Source organism: Salvelinus fontinalis, chromosome 3 (genome assembly GCF_029448725.1).
Source record: "Salvelinus fontinalis isolate EN_2023a chromosome 3, ASM2944872v1, whole genome shotgun sequence".
In the NCBI taxonomy this organism is placed as follows: domain Eukaryota; kingdom Metazoa; phylum Chordata; class Actinopteri; order Salmoniformes; family Salmonidae; genus Salvelinus; species Salvelinus fontinalis.
Genome location: NC_074667.1, coordinates 66756437 through 66773784, shown reverse-complemented (window position 1 = coordinate 66773784; position 17348 = coordinate 66756437). Strand labels below are relative to the sequence as shown.

Genomic DNA, 17348 nt, shown 5'->3' with positions numbered 1-17348 from the left:
TGTAACAGCAGTGTGTCTATAGCGTAACAGTAGTGTGTCTATAGCGTAACAGCAGTGTGTCTATAGTGTAACAGTAGTGTGTCTGTAGTGTAACAGTAGTGTGTCTGTAGTGTAACAGTGTGTCTATAGTGTAACAGTAGTGTGTCTATAGTGTAACAGCAGTGTGTCTATAGTGTAACAGTAGTGTGTCTATAGTGTAACAGTAGTGTGTCTATAGTGTAACAGTAGTGTGTCTATAGTGTAACAGTAGTGTGTCTATAGTGTAACAGTAGTGTGTCTATAGTGTAACAGTGTGTCTAGTGTAACAGCAGTGTGTCTATAGTGTAACAGCAGTGTGTCTATAGTGTAACAGTGTGTCTATAGTGTAACAGTAGTGTGTCTATAGTGTAACAGTAGTGTGTCTATAGTGTAACAGTAGTGTGTCTATAGTGTAACAGTAGTGTGTCTATAGCGTAACAGCAGTGTGTCTATAGTGTAACAGCAGTGTGTCTATAGTGTAACAGCAGTGTGTCTATAGTGTAACAGTAGTGTGTCTATAGTGTAACAGTAGTGTGTCTATAGCGTAACAGTAGTGTGTCTATAGTGTAACAGTAGTGTGTCTATAGTGTAACAGTGTGTCTATAGTGTAACAGTAGTGTGTCTATAGCGTAACAGCAGTGTGTCTATAGCGTAACAGCAGTGTGTCTATAGTGTAACAGTAGTGTGTCTATAGTGTAACAGCAGTGTGTCTATAGTGTAACAGTGTGTCTATAGTGTAACAGTAGTGTCTATAGTGTAACAGTAGTGTCTATAGTGTAACAGTAGTGTGTCTAATATTAAAGACATCTCCAGGTATTGCTCGCCTGAGGTAGAATACCTCCTGATACGCATTACTACCAGGAATACGACTTTCCCGAATTGGATTCTTTGTTCGCACCCCCAGGGCAATGTAACTTATTGCAGAGGCTGCTCCAAGACTCCATTGGTGGAGAAGAGGTACTCGGAGTGGCAATCCATCCACCGATTCAGAGTATATTACTCCCTAATGTTCAGTCCCTGGACAATAAAGTTGATGAGCTCAGGGCGAGGATCTCCTTCCAGAGATACATTAGGGACTGTAACATACTCTGATTCACGGAATCATGGCTCTCTCTGGATATACTGTCCCTGTCCATATAGCCAGCTGGGTTCTCAGTAGATAGCGCATAAAGGAATAAATAATTAGTCACAGCTGTGTATATTCCCCCTCAAGCCGATACCACGACTGCTCTCAAGGAACTACACTGGACTTTATGCAAACTGGAAACAGCATTTATTGTAGCCGGGGACTAAAGCAAATTTGAGGAAAAAGCTACTGAAGTTCTATCAACACATTGACTGTAGTACTCGCGCTGGGAAAACACTCCACCACTGCTATTCTCTCTTCCGGGATGCCTACAAGGCCCTCCCCCGTCCTACCTTTGGCAAATCAGATCACGACTACATTTTTTTAACACCATCGTACCCTCCAAGCTCATCATCAAGCTCAGGGCCCTGGGTCTGAACCCCGCCCTGTGCAACTGGGTCCTGGACTTCCTGACGGGCCACCCTCAGGTGGTGAAGGTAGGAAACAACATCTCCACTTCACAGATCCTCAACACAGGGGCCATATAAGGGTGTGTGCTCAGCCCTCTCCGGTACTCCCTGTTCACCCACGACTGCGTGGCCACACATGCCTCCAACTCAATCAAGTTTGCAGACGACACAACCATAGTAGGCCTGATTACCAACAATGACGAGACAGCCTACATGGAGGTGAGGGCCGTGGCAGAGTGGTGTCAGGTAAATAACCTGTCCCTTAACGTCAACAAAACAAAGGAGATGATCGTGGACTTCAGGAAACAGCAGAGGGAGCTCCCCCCTTATTGACGGGACAGCAGTGGAGAAGGTGGAAAGTTTTAAGTTCCTCGGAGTACACATCACTGACGATCTGAAATGGTCCACCCACACAGACAGTGTGGTGAAGGAGGCACAACCTCAGGAAGCTGAAAAAATGTGGCTTGGCCCTTAAGATCCACAAACTTTTACAGATGCACAATTGAGAGCATCCTGTCGGGCTGTATCACCGCCTGGTACGGCAACTGCTCCGCCCGCAACCGTAAGGCTCTCCAGAGTGCGGTCTGCCCAATGCATCACCGGGGGCAAACTACCTGCCCTCCAGGACACCTACACCACCCGATGTCACAGGAAGGCCAAAAAAGAACATCAATGAAATCAACCACCTGAGCCACTGCCTGTTCACCCCGCTATCATCCAGAAGGCGAGGTCAGTACAGGTGCATCAAAGCTGGGACCGAGAGACTGAAAAACAGCTTCTATCTCAAGGCTATAAGACGGTTAAATAGCCATCACTAGCCGGCTACCACCCGGTCACTCAACCCTGCACCTTAGACGCTGCTGCCCTATATACATAGACATGGAATCACACTTTAATAATGTTACTCCACCCTCCACCTTAGAGGCTGCTGCCCTCTATACATAGACATGGAATCACACTTTAATAATGTTACTCCACCCTCCACCTTAGAGGCTGCTGCCCTCTATACATAGACATGGAATCACACTTTAATAATGTTACTCCACCCTCCACCTTAGAGGCTGCTGCCCTCTATACATAGACATGGAACCACACTTTAATAATGTTACTCAACCCTCCACCTTAGAGGCTGCTGCCCTCTATACATAGACATGGAATCACTGGTCACTTTAATAATGTTACTCCACCCTGCACCTTAGAGGCTGCTGCCCTCTATACATAGACATGGAATCACTGACCACTTTAATAATGTTACTCCACCCTGCACCTTAGAGGCTGCTGCCCTCTATACATAGACATGGAATCACTGGTCACTTTAATAATGTTACTCCACCCTCCACCTTAGAGGCTGCTGCCCTCTATACATAGACATGGAATCACACTTTAATAATGTTACTCCACCCTGCACCTTAGAGGCTGCTGCCCTCTATACATAGACATGGAATCACACTTTAATAATGTTACTCCACCCTGCACCTTAGAGGCTGCTGCCCTCTATACATAGACATGGAATCACACTTTAATAATGTTACTCCACCCTCCACCTTAGAGGCTGCTGCCCTCTATACATAGACATGGAATCACACTTTAATAATGTTACTCCACCCTGCACCTTAGAGGCTGCTGCCCTCTATACATAGACATGGAATCACACTTTAATAATGTTACTCCACCCTCCACCTTAGAGGCTGCTGCCCTCTATACATAGACATGGAATCACTGGCCACTTTAATAATGTTACTCCACCCTGGACCTTAGAGGCTGCTGCCCTCTATACATAGACATGGAATCACACTTTAATAATGTTACTCCACCCTCCACCTTAGAGGCTGCTGCCCTCTATACATAGACATGGAATCACTGGTCACTTTAATAATGTTACTCAACCCTCCACCTTAGAGGCTGCTGCCCTCTATACATAGACATGGAATCACACTTTAATAATGTTACTCCACCCTGGACCTTAGAGGCTGCTGCCCTCTATACATAGACATGGAATCACTGGTCACTTTAATAATGTTACTCCACCCTCCACCTTAGAGGCTGCTGCCCTCTATACATAGACATGGAATCACTGGTCACTTTAATAATGTTACTCCACCCTGCACCTTAGAGGCTGCTGCCCTCTATACATAGACATGGAATCACACTTTAATAATGTTACTCCACCCTCCACCTTAGAGGCTGCTGCCCTCTATACATAGACATGGAATCACACTTTAATAATGTTACTCCACCCTGCACCTTAGAGGCTGCTGCCCTCTATACATAGACATGGAATCACTGGTCACTTTAATAATGTTACTCCACCCTCCACCTTAGAGGCTGCTGCCCTCTATAAATAGACATGGAATCACACTTTAATAATGTTACTCCACCCTCCACCTTAGAGGCTGCTGCCCTCTATACATAGACATGGAATCACACTTTAATAATGTTACTCCACCCTGCACCTTAGAGGCTGCTGCCCTCTATACATAGACATGGAATCACTAGTCACTTTAATAATGTTACTCCACCCTCCACCTTAGAGGCTGCTGCCCTCTATACATAGACATGGAATCACTAGTCACTTTAATAATGTTACTCCACCCTGCACCTTAGAGGCTGCTGCCCTCTATACATAGACATGGAATCACTGGTCACTTTAATAATGTTACTCCACCCTCCACCTTAGAGACTGCTGCCCTCTATACATAGACATGGAACCACTTTAATAATGTTACTCCACCCTCCACCTTAGAGGCTGCTGCCCTCTATACATAGACATGGAATCACTGGTCACTTTAATAATGTTACTCCACCCTGCACCTTAGAGGCTGCTGCCCTCTATACATAGACATGGAATCACTGGTCACTTTAATAATGTTACTCCACCCTGCACCTTAGAGGCTGCTGCCCTCTATACATAGACATGGAATCACTGGTCACTTTAATAATGTTACTCCACCCTGCACCTTAGAGGCTGCTGCCCTCTATACATAGACATGGAATCACACTTTAATAATGTTACTCCACCCTCCACCTTAGAGGCTGCTGCCCTCTATACATAGACATGGAACCACTTTAATAATGTTACTCCACCCTCCACCTTAGAGGCTGCTGCCCTCTATACATAGACATGGAACCACTTTAATAATGTTACTCCACCCTGCACCTTAGAGGCTGCTGCCCTCTATACATAGACATGGAACACTAGTCACTTTAATAATGTTTACATACGGCTTTGTTAATTTAATATGTATATACACACTGTACTCCACTCCGACAATGCTCGTCCTAATATTTACATATTTCTTAATTCCATTATTTTACTTTTAAATGTGTGTATTGTTGACAATTGTTACTGCACCGCTGGAGCTAGGACTACAAGCATAATGCTACACCTGTACTGCTAAACAAGTGACCAATTCAATTTGATTTCTACTCAAAGCATGCTAGCAAGTGTCTTCACTGACATTTTCAACCTCTCCCTGACCCAGTCTGTAATACCTACATGTTTCAAACAGACCACCATAGTCCATGTGCCCAAGGAAGCAAAGGTAACCTGCCTATGTGAATACCGCCCTGTAGCACTCACGTCGGTAGTCAGGTGGTAAAGGTAGGCAACAACACATCCGCCACGCTGATCCTCAACACTGGGGCCCCTCGGGGGTGCGTGCTCAGTCCCCTCCTGTACTCCCTGTTCACCCACGACTGCATAGCCAATCACGACTCCAACACCATCATTAAGTTTGCTGACAACAACAGCGGTAGGCCTGATCACCGACAACGATGAGCCTATAGGAAGGTCAGAGACCTGGCAGTGTGGTGTCAGGCCAACAAAATCTCCCTCAATGTGAGCAAGACAAAGGAGCTGATCGTGGACTACAGGTAAAGGAGGACCGAACAGGCCCCCATTCACATCGACGGGGCTGAAGTGGAGAGGGTCGAGAGTTTAAGTTCCTTGTCCACATCACCAACCAACTATCACGGTCCAAACACACCAAGACAGTTGTGAAGAGGGCACAACAAAACCTATTCCCCCTCAGGAGACTGAAAAGATTTGGCATGGGTCCCCAGATCCTCAAAAGGTTCTACAGCTGCACCATCGAGAGCATCCTGACCGGTTGCATCACCGCCTGGTATGGCAACTGCTCGGCATCTGACCGTAAGGCGCTACAGAGGGTAGTGTGAACAGCCCAATACATCACTGGGGCCAAGCTTCCTGACATCCAGGACCTCTATACCAAGTCTAGGACCAAAAGGCTCCTTATCCTGCCTGTTTGGCCCTGTCCGAGGGTATCGTCGGACGGGGTCACAGTGTCTCCCAACCCCTCCTGTCTCAGCCTCCAGTATTTATGCTGCAGTAGTTTGTGTCGGGGGGCTAGAGTCAGTCTGTTATATCTGGAGTACTTCTCCTGTCTTATCCAGTGTCCTGTGTGAATTTAAGTATGCTCTCTAATTATCTCTTTCTTTCTCTCTCTCAGAGGACCTGAGCCCTAGGACCATGCCTCAGGACTACCTGGCATGATGACTCCTTGCTGTCTCCAGTCCAGCTGGCCGTGCTGCTGCTCCAGTTTCAACTGTTCTGCCTGCGGCTATGGAACCCTGACCTGTTCACCGGACGTGCTACCTGTCCCAGACCTGCTGTTTTCAACTCTCTAGAGACAGCAGGAGCGGTAGAGATACTCTTAATGATCGGCTATGAAAAGCCAACTGACATTTACTCCTGAGGTGCTGACTTGCTGCACCCTCGACAACTACTGTGATTATTATTATTTGACCATGCTGGTCATCTATGAACATTTGAACATCTTGGCCATGTTCTGTTATAATCTCCACCCGGCACAGCCAGAAGAGGACTGGCCACCCCTCATAACCTGGTTCCTCTCTAGGTTTCTTCCTAGGTTTTTTCCTAGGTTCTGGCCTTTCTAGGGAGTTTCTCCTAGCCACCGTGCTTCTACACCTGTATTGCTTGCTGTTTGGGGTTTGAGGCTGGGTTTCTGTACAGCACCTTGTGACATCAGCTGATGTAAGAAGGGCTTTATAAATACATTTGATTTGATTTAACAGTTTCTAACCCCAAGCCATAAGACTGCTTAACAATTAATCAAATGGCCACCCGGACTATTTAAATTGACCCCCCCTTTGTTTTTACGCTGCTGCTACTCGCTGTTTATCATCTATGCATAGTCACTTTACAAATTACCTCGACTAACCTGTACCCCACACATTGACTCTGTACCGGTACCCCCTGTATATAGCTTCCACATTGACTCTGTACTGGTACCCCCTGTATATAGCTTCCACATTGACTCTGTACTGGTACCCCCTGTATATAGCCTCCACCTTGACTCTGTACCGGTACCCCCTGTATATAGCCTCCACATTGACTCTGTACTGGTACCCCCTGTATATAGCCTCCACCTTGACTCTGTACCGGTACCCCCTGTATATAGCCTCCACATTGACTCTGTACCGGTACCCCCTGTATATAGCCTCCACATTGACTCTGTACTGGTACCCCCTGTATATAGCCTGCACATTGACTCTGTACCGGTACCCCCTGTATATAGCCTCCACATTGACTCTGTACCGTAACACCCTGTATATAGCCTCCACATTGACTCTGTACCGTAACACCCTGTATATAGCCTCCACATTGACTCTGTACCGGTACCCCCTGTATATAGCCTCCACATTGACTCTGTACCGTAACACCCTGTATATAGCCTCCACATTGACTCTGTACTGTAACACCCTGTATATAGCCTCCACGTTGACTCTGTACCGTAACACCCTGTATATAGCCTCCACGTTGACTCTGTACCGTAACACCCTGTATATAGCCTCCACTTGACTCTGTACCGTAATACCCTGTATATAGCCTCCACATTGACTCTGTACTGGTACCCCCTGTATATAGCCTCCACATTGACTCTGTACCGGTACCCCCTGTATATAGCCTCCACATTGACTCTGTACCGGTACCCCCTGTATATAGCCTCCACATTGACTCTGTACTGGTACCCCCTGTATATAGCCTCCACATTGACTCTGTACCGTAACACCCTGTATATAGCCTCCACATTGACTCTGTACCGGTACCCCCTGTATATAGCCTCCACATTGACTCGGTACCGTAATACCCTGTATATAGCCTCCACATTGACTCGGTACCGGTACCCCCTGTATATAGCCTCCACATTGACTCTGTACCGTAACACCCTGTATATAGCCTCCACATTGACTCTGTACCGGTATCCCCTGTATATAGCCTCCACATTGACTCTCTACTGGTACCCCCTGTATATAGTCTCCACATTGACTCTGTACCGGTACCCCCTGTATATAGTCTCCACATTGACTCTGTACCGGTACACCCTGTATATAGCCTCCACATTGACTCGGTACCGGTACCCCCTGTTTATACGGTTCCAAGATGGCGTAGCAGTCGGACGTGTGTTTGTATTGTCCTGTATTGTCCTGTAGCGTGTAAATAGTAAATAGTCTTCGTATTTTTCGTATACATTTCGTATATATTTTAATTTCACTTTCCATCTAGGAACTGAATATACATTCCTACATTCCGCCTCACCCAATGTGGTACGGACCTGCTATTTTTTTTATACTTTAGAACCGTAACCCCAAGCAGAAGCTAGCCAGATAACTAGCTACTAGCTAGTAGTCAGTTAGCCACTGCTGCGGTCTTCACCCTCAACTCGGACACAGCCAGCTTCAATACCGGGCCAACACCTGCCAGTCTGCAAGCGCGATATCAACCGAGAGCATATAGGACTGCTTTTTCTCTACCACATCACCGGATTCCTGACGCAAGCTCTGGACAATTACACCGTATCATCACAGCTAGCTAGCTGCAACCGAGTGGCTACTACTGGCTAACACCTCTGTCCCGAAGCAAGCACCAGTTAGCCTTGAGCTAGCCTCGAGCTAGGCCCATCTGCCGGCTAGCTGCAAGCGCGATATCAACCCAGAGCATATAGGACTGCTTTCTCTCTACCACATCACCGGATTCCTGACGCAAGCTCTGGACAATTACACCGTATCATCACAGCTAGCTAGCTGCAACCGAGTGGCTACTACTGGCTAACACCACTGTCCCGAAGCAAGCACCAGTTAGCCTTGAGCTAGCCTCGAGCTAGGCCCATCTGCCGGCTAGCTGAAGAGCTAGCGCTAGCGCCACTGCGCCAGACCCCCTCCGTCTGAGCAGACCACCCCCCGGGCTACTAACTTTATACGCCGCGTGCTAGCTTAGTGGAGGCCTCCTCTGCTCCATCTACGGCTGCCCCCTGGACACTATGATCACTTGGCTACATAGCTGATGCATGCTTGACTGTCCATTAACTCACGGTACTCCATTCTGTTTATTTGTGTTTTACCTGTCGGCTCTGTGCTTTAACTCAGGATCTGTGTGTAGTTAATCCGACCCTCTCTGCCTAGTCGTCGCCATTTTTACCTGTTGTTGCTGTGTTAGACTAACACCCTGTTATTGCTGCTGTTATCTTACCTGTTGTTTTAGCTAGCTCTCCCAATCAAGACCTGCAATCACTTTATGCCTTATTGTATGTCTCTCTCAAATATCAATATGCCTTGCATACTGTTGTTCAGGCTAGTTTTCATTATCATTGTTTTGGTTTGCAATGGACCCTGTAGTTCCACTCTCCGTACCTCTGATACCCCCTTTGTCCCACCCCCCACACATGCGGTGACCTCACCCATTGAGACCAGCATGTCCAGAGATACAACCTCTCTTATCATCACCCAGTGCCTGGGCTTGCCTCCGCTGTACCCGCGCCCCTCCATACCCCTGTCTGCACATTATGCCCAGAATCTATTCTACCACGCCCATAAATCTGCTCCTTTTATTCTTTGTCCCCAACGCTCTAGGCGACCAGTTTTGATAGCCTTTAGCCGCACCCTCATCCTACTACTCCTCTGTTCCTCGGGTGATGTGGAGGTAAACCCAGGCCCTGCATGTCCCCAGTCACCCTCATTTGTTGACTTCTGCGATCGAAAAAGCCTTGGCCTCATGCATGTCAACATCAGAAGCCTCCTCCCTAAGTTTGCCTTACTCACCGCTTTAGCACACTCTGCCAATCCTGATGTCCTTGCCGTGTCCGAATCCTGGCTTAGGAAGGCCACCAAAAATTCTGAGATTTCCATACCCAACTATAACACTTTCCGTCAAGATAGAACTGCCAAAGGGGGAGGAGTTGCAATCTACTGCAGAGATAGCCTGCAAAGTTCTGTCATACTTTCCAGGTCTATGCCCAAACAGTTCGAACTTCTAATTTTAAAAATTAATCTCTCCAGAAATAAGTCTCTCACCGTTGCCGCCTGCTACCGACCCCCCTCAGCTCCCAGCTGTGCCCTGGACACCATCTGTGAATTGATCGCTCCCCATCTAGCTTCAGAGTTTGTTCTGTTAGGTGACCTAAACTGGGATATGCTTAACACCCCGGCAGTCCTACAATCTAAGCTTGATGCCCTCAATCTCACACAAATCATCAAGGAACCCACCAGGTACAACCCTAAATCCGTAAACATGGGCACCCTAATAGACATTATCCTGACCAACTTGCCCTCCAAATACACCTCTGCTGTCTTCAATCAAGATCTCAGCGATCACTGCCTCATTGCCTGTATCCGCCACGGGTCCGCGGTCAAACGACCACCCCTCATCACTGTCAAACGCTCCCTAAAACACTTCTGCGAGCAGGCCTTTCTAATCGACCTGGCCCGGGTACCCTGGAAGGATATTGACCTCATCCCGTCAGTTGAGGATGCCTGGTCATTCTTTAAATGTTACTTCCTCACCATATTAGACAAGCATGCTCCGTTCAAAAAATGCAGAACCAAAAACAGATATAGCCCTTGGTTCACTCCTGACCTGACTGCCCTCGACCAGCACAAAAACATCCTGTGGCGAACTGCAATAGCATCGAAGAGCCCCCGCGATATGCAACTGTTCAGGGAAGTCAGGAACCAATACACGCAGTCAGTCAGGAAAGCAAAGGCCAGCTTTTTCAAGCAGAAATTCGCATCCTGTAGCTCTAACTCCAAAAAGTTCTGGGATACTGTAAAGTCCATGGAGAACAAGAGCACCTCCTCCCAGCTGCCCACTGCACTGAGGCTAGGTAACACGGTCACCACCGATAAATCCGTGATAATCGAAGACTTCAACAAGCATTTCTCAATGGCTGGCCATGCCTTCCTCCTGGCGACTCCAACCTTGGCCAACAGCCCCGCCCCCCCCGCTGCTACTCGCCCAAGCCTCCCCAGCTTCTCCTTTACCCAAATCCAGATAGCAGATGTTCTGAAAGAGCTGGAAAACCTGGACCCATACAAATCAGCTGGGCTTGACAATCTGGACCCCCTATTCCTGAAACTGTCCGCCGCCATTGTCGCACCCCCTATTACCAGCCTGTTCAACCTCTCCTTCGTATCATCTGAGATCCCCAAGGATTGGAAAGCTGCCGCGGTCATCCCCCTCTTCAAAGGGGGAGACACCCTGGACCCAAACTGTAACAGACCTATATCCATCCTGCCCTGCCTATCTAAGGTCTTCGAAAGCCAAGTCAACAAACAGATCACTGACCATCTCGAATCCCACCGTACCTTCTCCGCTGTGCAATCCGGTTTCCGAGCCGGTCACGGGTGCACCTCAGCCACGCTCAAGGTACTAAACGATATCATAACCGCCATCGATAAAAGACATTACTGTGCAGCCGTCTTCATCGACCTGGCCAAGGCTTTCGACTCTGTCAATCACCATATTCTTATCGGCAGACTCGGTAGCCTCGGTTTTTCTAATGACTGCCTTGCCTGGTTCACCAACTACTTTGCAGACAGAGTTCAGTGTGTCAAATCGGAGGGCATGTTGTCCGGTCCTCTGGCAGTCTCTATGGGGGTACCACAGGGTTCAATTCTCGGGCCGACTCTTTTCTCTGTATACATCAATGATGTTGCTCTTGCTGCGGGCGATTCCCTGATCCACCTCTACGCAGACGACACCATTCTATATACTTCCGGCCCTTCCTTGGACACTGTGCTATCTAACCTCCAAACGAGCTTCAATGCCATACAACACTCCTTCCGTGGCCTCCAACTGCTCTTAAACGCTAGTAAAACCAAATGCATGCTTTTCAACCGTTCGCTGCCTGCACCCGCACGCCCGTCTAGCATCACCACCCTGGACGGTTCCGACCTAGAATATGTGGACATCTATAAGTACCTAGGTGTCTGGCTAGACTGCAAACTCTCCTTCCAGACTCATATCAAACATCTCCAATCCAAAATCAAATCAAGAATCGGCTTTCTATTCCGCAACAAAGCCTCCTTCACTCACGCCGCCAAACTTACCCTAGTAAAACTGACTATCCTACCGATCCTCGACTTCGGCGATGTCATCTACAAAATAGCTTCCAACACTCTACTCAGCAAACTGGACGCAGTTTATCACAGTGCCATTCGTTTTGTTACTAAAGCACCTTATACGACCCACCACTGCGACCTGTATGCCCTAGTCGGCTGGCCCTCGCTACATGTTCGTCGTCAGACCCACTGGCTCCAGGTCATCTACAAGGCTATGCTAGGTAAAGTGCCGCCTTATCTCAGTTCACTGGTCACGATGGCTACACCCACCCGCAGCACGCGCTCCAGCAGGTGTATCTCACTGATCATCCCTAAAGCTAAAACCTCATTTGGACGCCTTTCCTTCCAGTTCTCTGCTGCCTGCGACTGGAACGAATTGCAAAAATCTCTGAAGTTGGAGACTTTTATCTCCCTCAACAACTTTAAAAATCTGCTATCCGAGCAGCTAACCGATCGCTGCAGCTGTACATAGTCCATCTGTAAACTACCCACCCAATTTACCTACCTCACCCCCCATACTGCTTTTATTTATTTACTTTTCTGCTCTTTTGCACACCAGTATCTCTTCTTGCACATGTTCATCTGATGATTTATCACTCCAGTGTTAATCTGCTAAATTGTAATTATTCGATTTATTGCCTACCTCATGCCTTTTGCACACATTGTATATAGATTCTCTTTTTTCTACCATGTTATTGACTTGTTTATTGTTTACTCCATGTGTAACTCTGTGTTGTCTGTTCACACTGCTATGCTTTATCTTGGCCAGGTCGCAGTTGCAAATGAGAACTTGTTCTCAACTAGCCTACCTGGTTAAATAAAGGTGAAATAAATAAAAAAAATAAAAATAGCCTCCACATTGACTCTGTACCGGTACCCCCTGTATATAGCCTCCACATTGACTCGGTACCGTAATACCCTGTATATAGCCTCCACATTGACTCGGTACCGTAATACCCTGTATATAGCCTCCACATTGACTCGGTACCGTAATACCCTGTATATAGCCTCCACATTGACTCGGTACCGTAATACCCTGTATATAGCCTCCACATTGACTCGGTACCGGTACCCCCTGTATATAGTCTACACATTGACTCTGTACCGTAACACCCTGTATATAGCCTCCACATTGACTCTGTACCGGTACCCCCTGTATATAGCCTCCACATTGACTCTGTACCGGTACCCCCTGTATATAGCCTCCACATTGACTCTGTACCGGTACCCCCTGTATATAGCCTCCACATTGACTCTGTACCGGTACCCCCTGTATATAGCCTCCACATTGACTCGGTACCGTAATACCCTGTATATAGCCTCCACATTGACTCTGTACCAGTGCCCAGCAGCAGTATTAGTAGTGTTAGTAGTAGCCGTAGTAGCAGCAGTAGTAGTTTTAGTAGCAGTAGTAGTATTAGTTACACCACTGTATAGTGGTAGTGAAAGTACCTTAACCATAGCAGCCTCTAGAGAACAGTCAGGGACCCCCGGTCGATCCATCATCCCAGCCGTCAGGTACGCCATGCTCTCCATCACAAATGCATTCTGGGCCATCACCGCAAACTTCTCTTGGATCATCCCAAACTCACTGAGGTTCTTACCAAACTGTTTCCTGCTGCCAGCGTACTCTGCTGTCATCTCTGGAGAGAGAGACATACCACCATTATCATGATTACTATAACCATAATCATCTTTTAGGAGCTTCTCATCTTCATCATCATCATCATCATCTACAGCTTTTATACCGATGAGCTTCTTGATCATTCCAGAGCCGGCGCTGCCCATACTGAACCTGCCAGAGTTGAGGATGTTCATCGCTACCTGGATAATGACACATACAGAGATTCAGTAAAGGTTTGAGTGAAAACACGTGTACAAAGATATGGTAAACCATTCAAAAGTAAATGGTGACAGTTAACCGTAGCACCAATACACCGGCAAGGAGCCTTGTAGGCTTTTTGAATGTTCTTCAAATGGGCAAAAACCTAGTGCAAAGGTCTTCAGCGCAGAAACACAAGGCATCTAAACATGTAGTTTTGTTCTCTATGCTCATGATCCATTTCCCTGCGGACACAGGACAGGCAGTCGGTGGTCGGAGCACAGGACAGACAGACAGACGGTGGTCGGAGCACAGGACAGGCAGTCGGTGGTCGGAGCACAGGACAGACAGACAGACGGTGGTCGGAGCACAGGACAGACAGACGGTGGTCGGAGCACAGGACAGACAGACGGTGGTCGGAGCACAGGACAGGCAGTCGGTGGTCGGAGCACAGGACAGACAGACAGTCGGTGGTCGGAGCACATGACAGACAGACAGACAGTCGGTGGTCGGAGGACGTCTCTGGAGCCGCTGAGCATCTATTAATCCTGCTGTTGGACTCATTGCGGCCAGCACTAGTAGGTCAAACGAATGACTAAAATTAACAAATCACTCAGAAAAACTAATCAGGGGCTCCCGAGTGGCGCAGCGGTCTAAGGCACTGCATCTCAGAGCAAGAGGCATCACTACAGACCCTGGTTCGATTCCAGGCTGTATCACAACCGGCTGTGATTGGGAGTCCCATAGGGCGGCACACAATTAGCCCAGCGTCGTCCGGGTTAGAGTTTGGCCGTCATTGTAAATATGAATTTGTTCTTAACGGACTTGCTTAGTTAAATAAATAAATAAATAAATAATGACTCTTCTGCTAGTGAAAAGAGACGTTGAAAAATAACTGCACATCACTAGCATATAACAGAGGGAAAAGGGAAGTGACGTCACCTTGAAGCCTCCTCCTACTTCTCCTATTACATTCTCCACAGGGACTGGACAGTTGTCGAACGACACTTCACATGCTGGGGGACAGAAACACATCAGTTATAGTGAATGGTACACAACAGGGATTTCCCTCGGCTAACGGACAGCTACAGGTCTCTTGTTACAATACTTTTAAATCCTTGAAGAGGAGTGAATGAGTTCACACAAGGAGAACATAGTCTATTGCTGAAGGATAGCCTTACTTTGTAGTCAATGTTGTATTCCAAAAATATAATAACGAAATATTTATTTTGTCAAGGAACTTCTTTCTGGCATTGGGCACTTGTGTTGGACGTATGCAGTCAGATATCATTGGATCCCCTGATGCCCAGTTTGACCTCTGGCTTTCCGTGATTACCTCTAGACTAGGCTAACACCAACAGAAGTACTGTCATTTACTCCGCTAGGCTAACACCAACAGAAGTACTGTCATTTACTCCGCTAGGCTAACACCAACAGAAGTACTGTCATTTACTCCGCTAGGCTAACACCAACAGAAGTACTGTCATTTACTCCGCTAGGCTAACACCAGCAGAAGTACTGTCATTTACTCCGCTAGGCTAACACCAGCAGAAGTACTGTCATTTACTCCGCTAGGCTAACACCAGCAGAAGTACTGTCATTTACTCCGCTAGGCTAACACCAACAGAAGTACTGTCATTTACTCCGCTAGGCTAACACCAACAGAAGTACTGTCATTTACTCCGCCAGGCTAACACCAACAGAAGTACTGTCATTTACTCCGCTAGGCTAACACCAACAGAAGTACTGTCATTTACTCCGCTAGGCTAACACCAACAGAAGTACTGTCATTTACTCCGCTAGGCTAACACCAACAGAAGTACTGTCATTTACTCCGCTAGGCTAACACCAACAGAAGTACTGTCATTTACTCCGCTAGGCTAACACCAACAGAAGTACTGTCATTTACTCCGCTAGGCTAACACCAACAGAAGTACTGTCATTTACTCCGCTAGGCTAACACCAACAGAAGTACTGTCATTTACTCCGCTAGGCTAACACCAACAGAAGTACTGTCATTTACTCCGCAAGGCTAACACCAACAGAAGTACTGTCATTTACTCCGCTAGGCTAACACCAACAGAAGTACTGTCATTTACTCCGCTAGGCTAACACCAACAGAAGTACTGTCATTTACTCCGCTAGGCTAACACCAGCAGAAGTACTGTCATTTACTCCGCTAGGCTAACACCAACAGAAGTACTGTCATTTACTCCGCTAGGCTAACACCAGCAGAAGTACTGTCATTTACTCCGCTAGGCTAACACCAACAGAAGTACTGTCATTTACTCCGCTAGGCTAACACCAACAGAAGTACTGTCATTTACTCCGCTAGGCTAACACCAACAGAAGTACTGTCATTTACTCCGCTAGGCTAACACCAACAGAAGTACTGTCATTTACTCCGCTAGGCTAACACCAACAGAAGTACTGTCATTTACTCCGCTAGGCTAACACCAACAGAAGTACTGTCATTTACTCCGCTAGGCTAACAACAACAGAAGTACTGTCATTTACTCTGCAAGGCTAACACCAACAGAAGTACTGTCATTTACTCCGCTAGGCTAACACCAACAGAAGTACTGTCATTTACTCCGCTAGGCTAACACCAACAGAAGTACTGTCATTTACTCTGCAAGGCTAACACCAGCAGAAGTACTGTCATTTACTCCGCTAGGCTAACACCAACAGAAGTACTGTCATTTACTCCGCTAGGCTAACACCAACAGAAGTACTGTAATTTACTACGCTAGGCTAACAGAAGTACTGTCATTTACTCCGCTGGGCTAACACCAACAGAAGTACTGTCATTTACTCCGCTAGGCTAACACCAACAGAAGTACTGTCATTTACTCCGCTAGGCTAACACCAACAGAAGTACTGTCATTTACTCCGCTAGGCTAACACCAACAGAAGTACTGTCATTTACTCCGCTAGGCTAACACCAACAGAAGTACTGTCATTTACTCCGCTAGGCTAACACCAACAGAAGTACTGTCATTTACTCCGCTAGGCTAACACCAACAGAAGTACTGTCATTTACTCCGCTAGGCTAACACCAACAGAAGTACTGTCATTTACTCCGCTAGGCTAACACCAACAGAAGTACTGTCATTTACTCCGCTAGGCTAACACCAACAGAAGTACTGTCATTTACTCCGCTAGGCTAACACCAACAGAAGTACTGTCATTTACTCCGCTAGGCTAACACCAACAGAAGTACTGTCATTTACTCCGCTAGGCTAACACCAACAGAAGTACTGTCATTTAATCCGCTAGGCTAACACCAACAGAAGTACTGTCATTTACTCCGCTAGGCTAACACCAACAGAAGTACTGTCATTTACTCCGCTAGGCTAACACCAACAGAAGTACTGTCATTTACTCCGCTAGGCTAACACCAACAGAAGTACTGTCATTTACTCCGCTAGGCTAACACCAACAGAAGTACTGTCATTTACTCCGCTAGGCTAACACCAACAGAAGTACTGTCATTTACTCCGCTAGGCTAACACCAACAGAAGTACTGTCATTTACTCCGCTAGGCTAACACCAACAGAAGTACTGTCATTTACTCCGCTAGGCTAACACCAAC

The 17348-nt window shown here is 47.1% G+C and overlaps 1 protein-coding gene across 1 annotated transcript in view; it reads right to left on the bottom strand.

Annotated features, from left to right (window-relative positions):
* The window catches only part of acad9 (acyl-CoA dehydrogenase family, member 9), a 47968-nt gene that overhangs the window by 22877 nt on the left and 7743 nt on the right, over positions 1–17348 (bottom strand). The window contains exons 8-10 of the mRNA XM_055917830.1: positions 14696–14769; positions 13680–13755; positions 13384–13574 (exon numbers count right to left, since the gene is read on the bottom strand). Coding sequence (XP_055773805.1) covers positions 13384–13574; positions 13680–13755; positions 14696–14769 — 341 coding nt within the window. The remainder of the gene's footprint in view (positions 1–13383; positions 13575–13679; positions 13756–14695; positions 14770–17348) is intronic.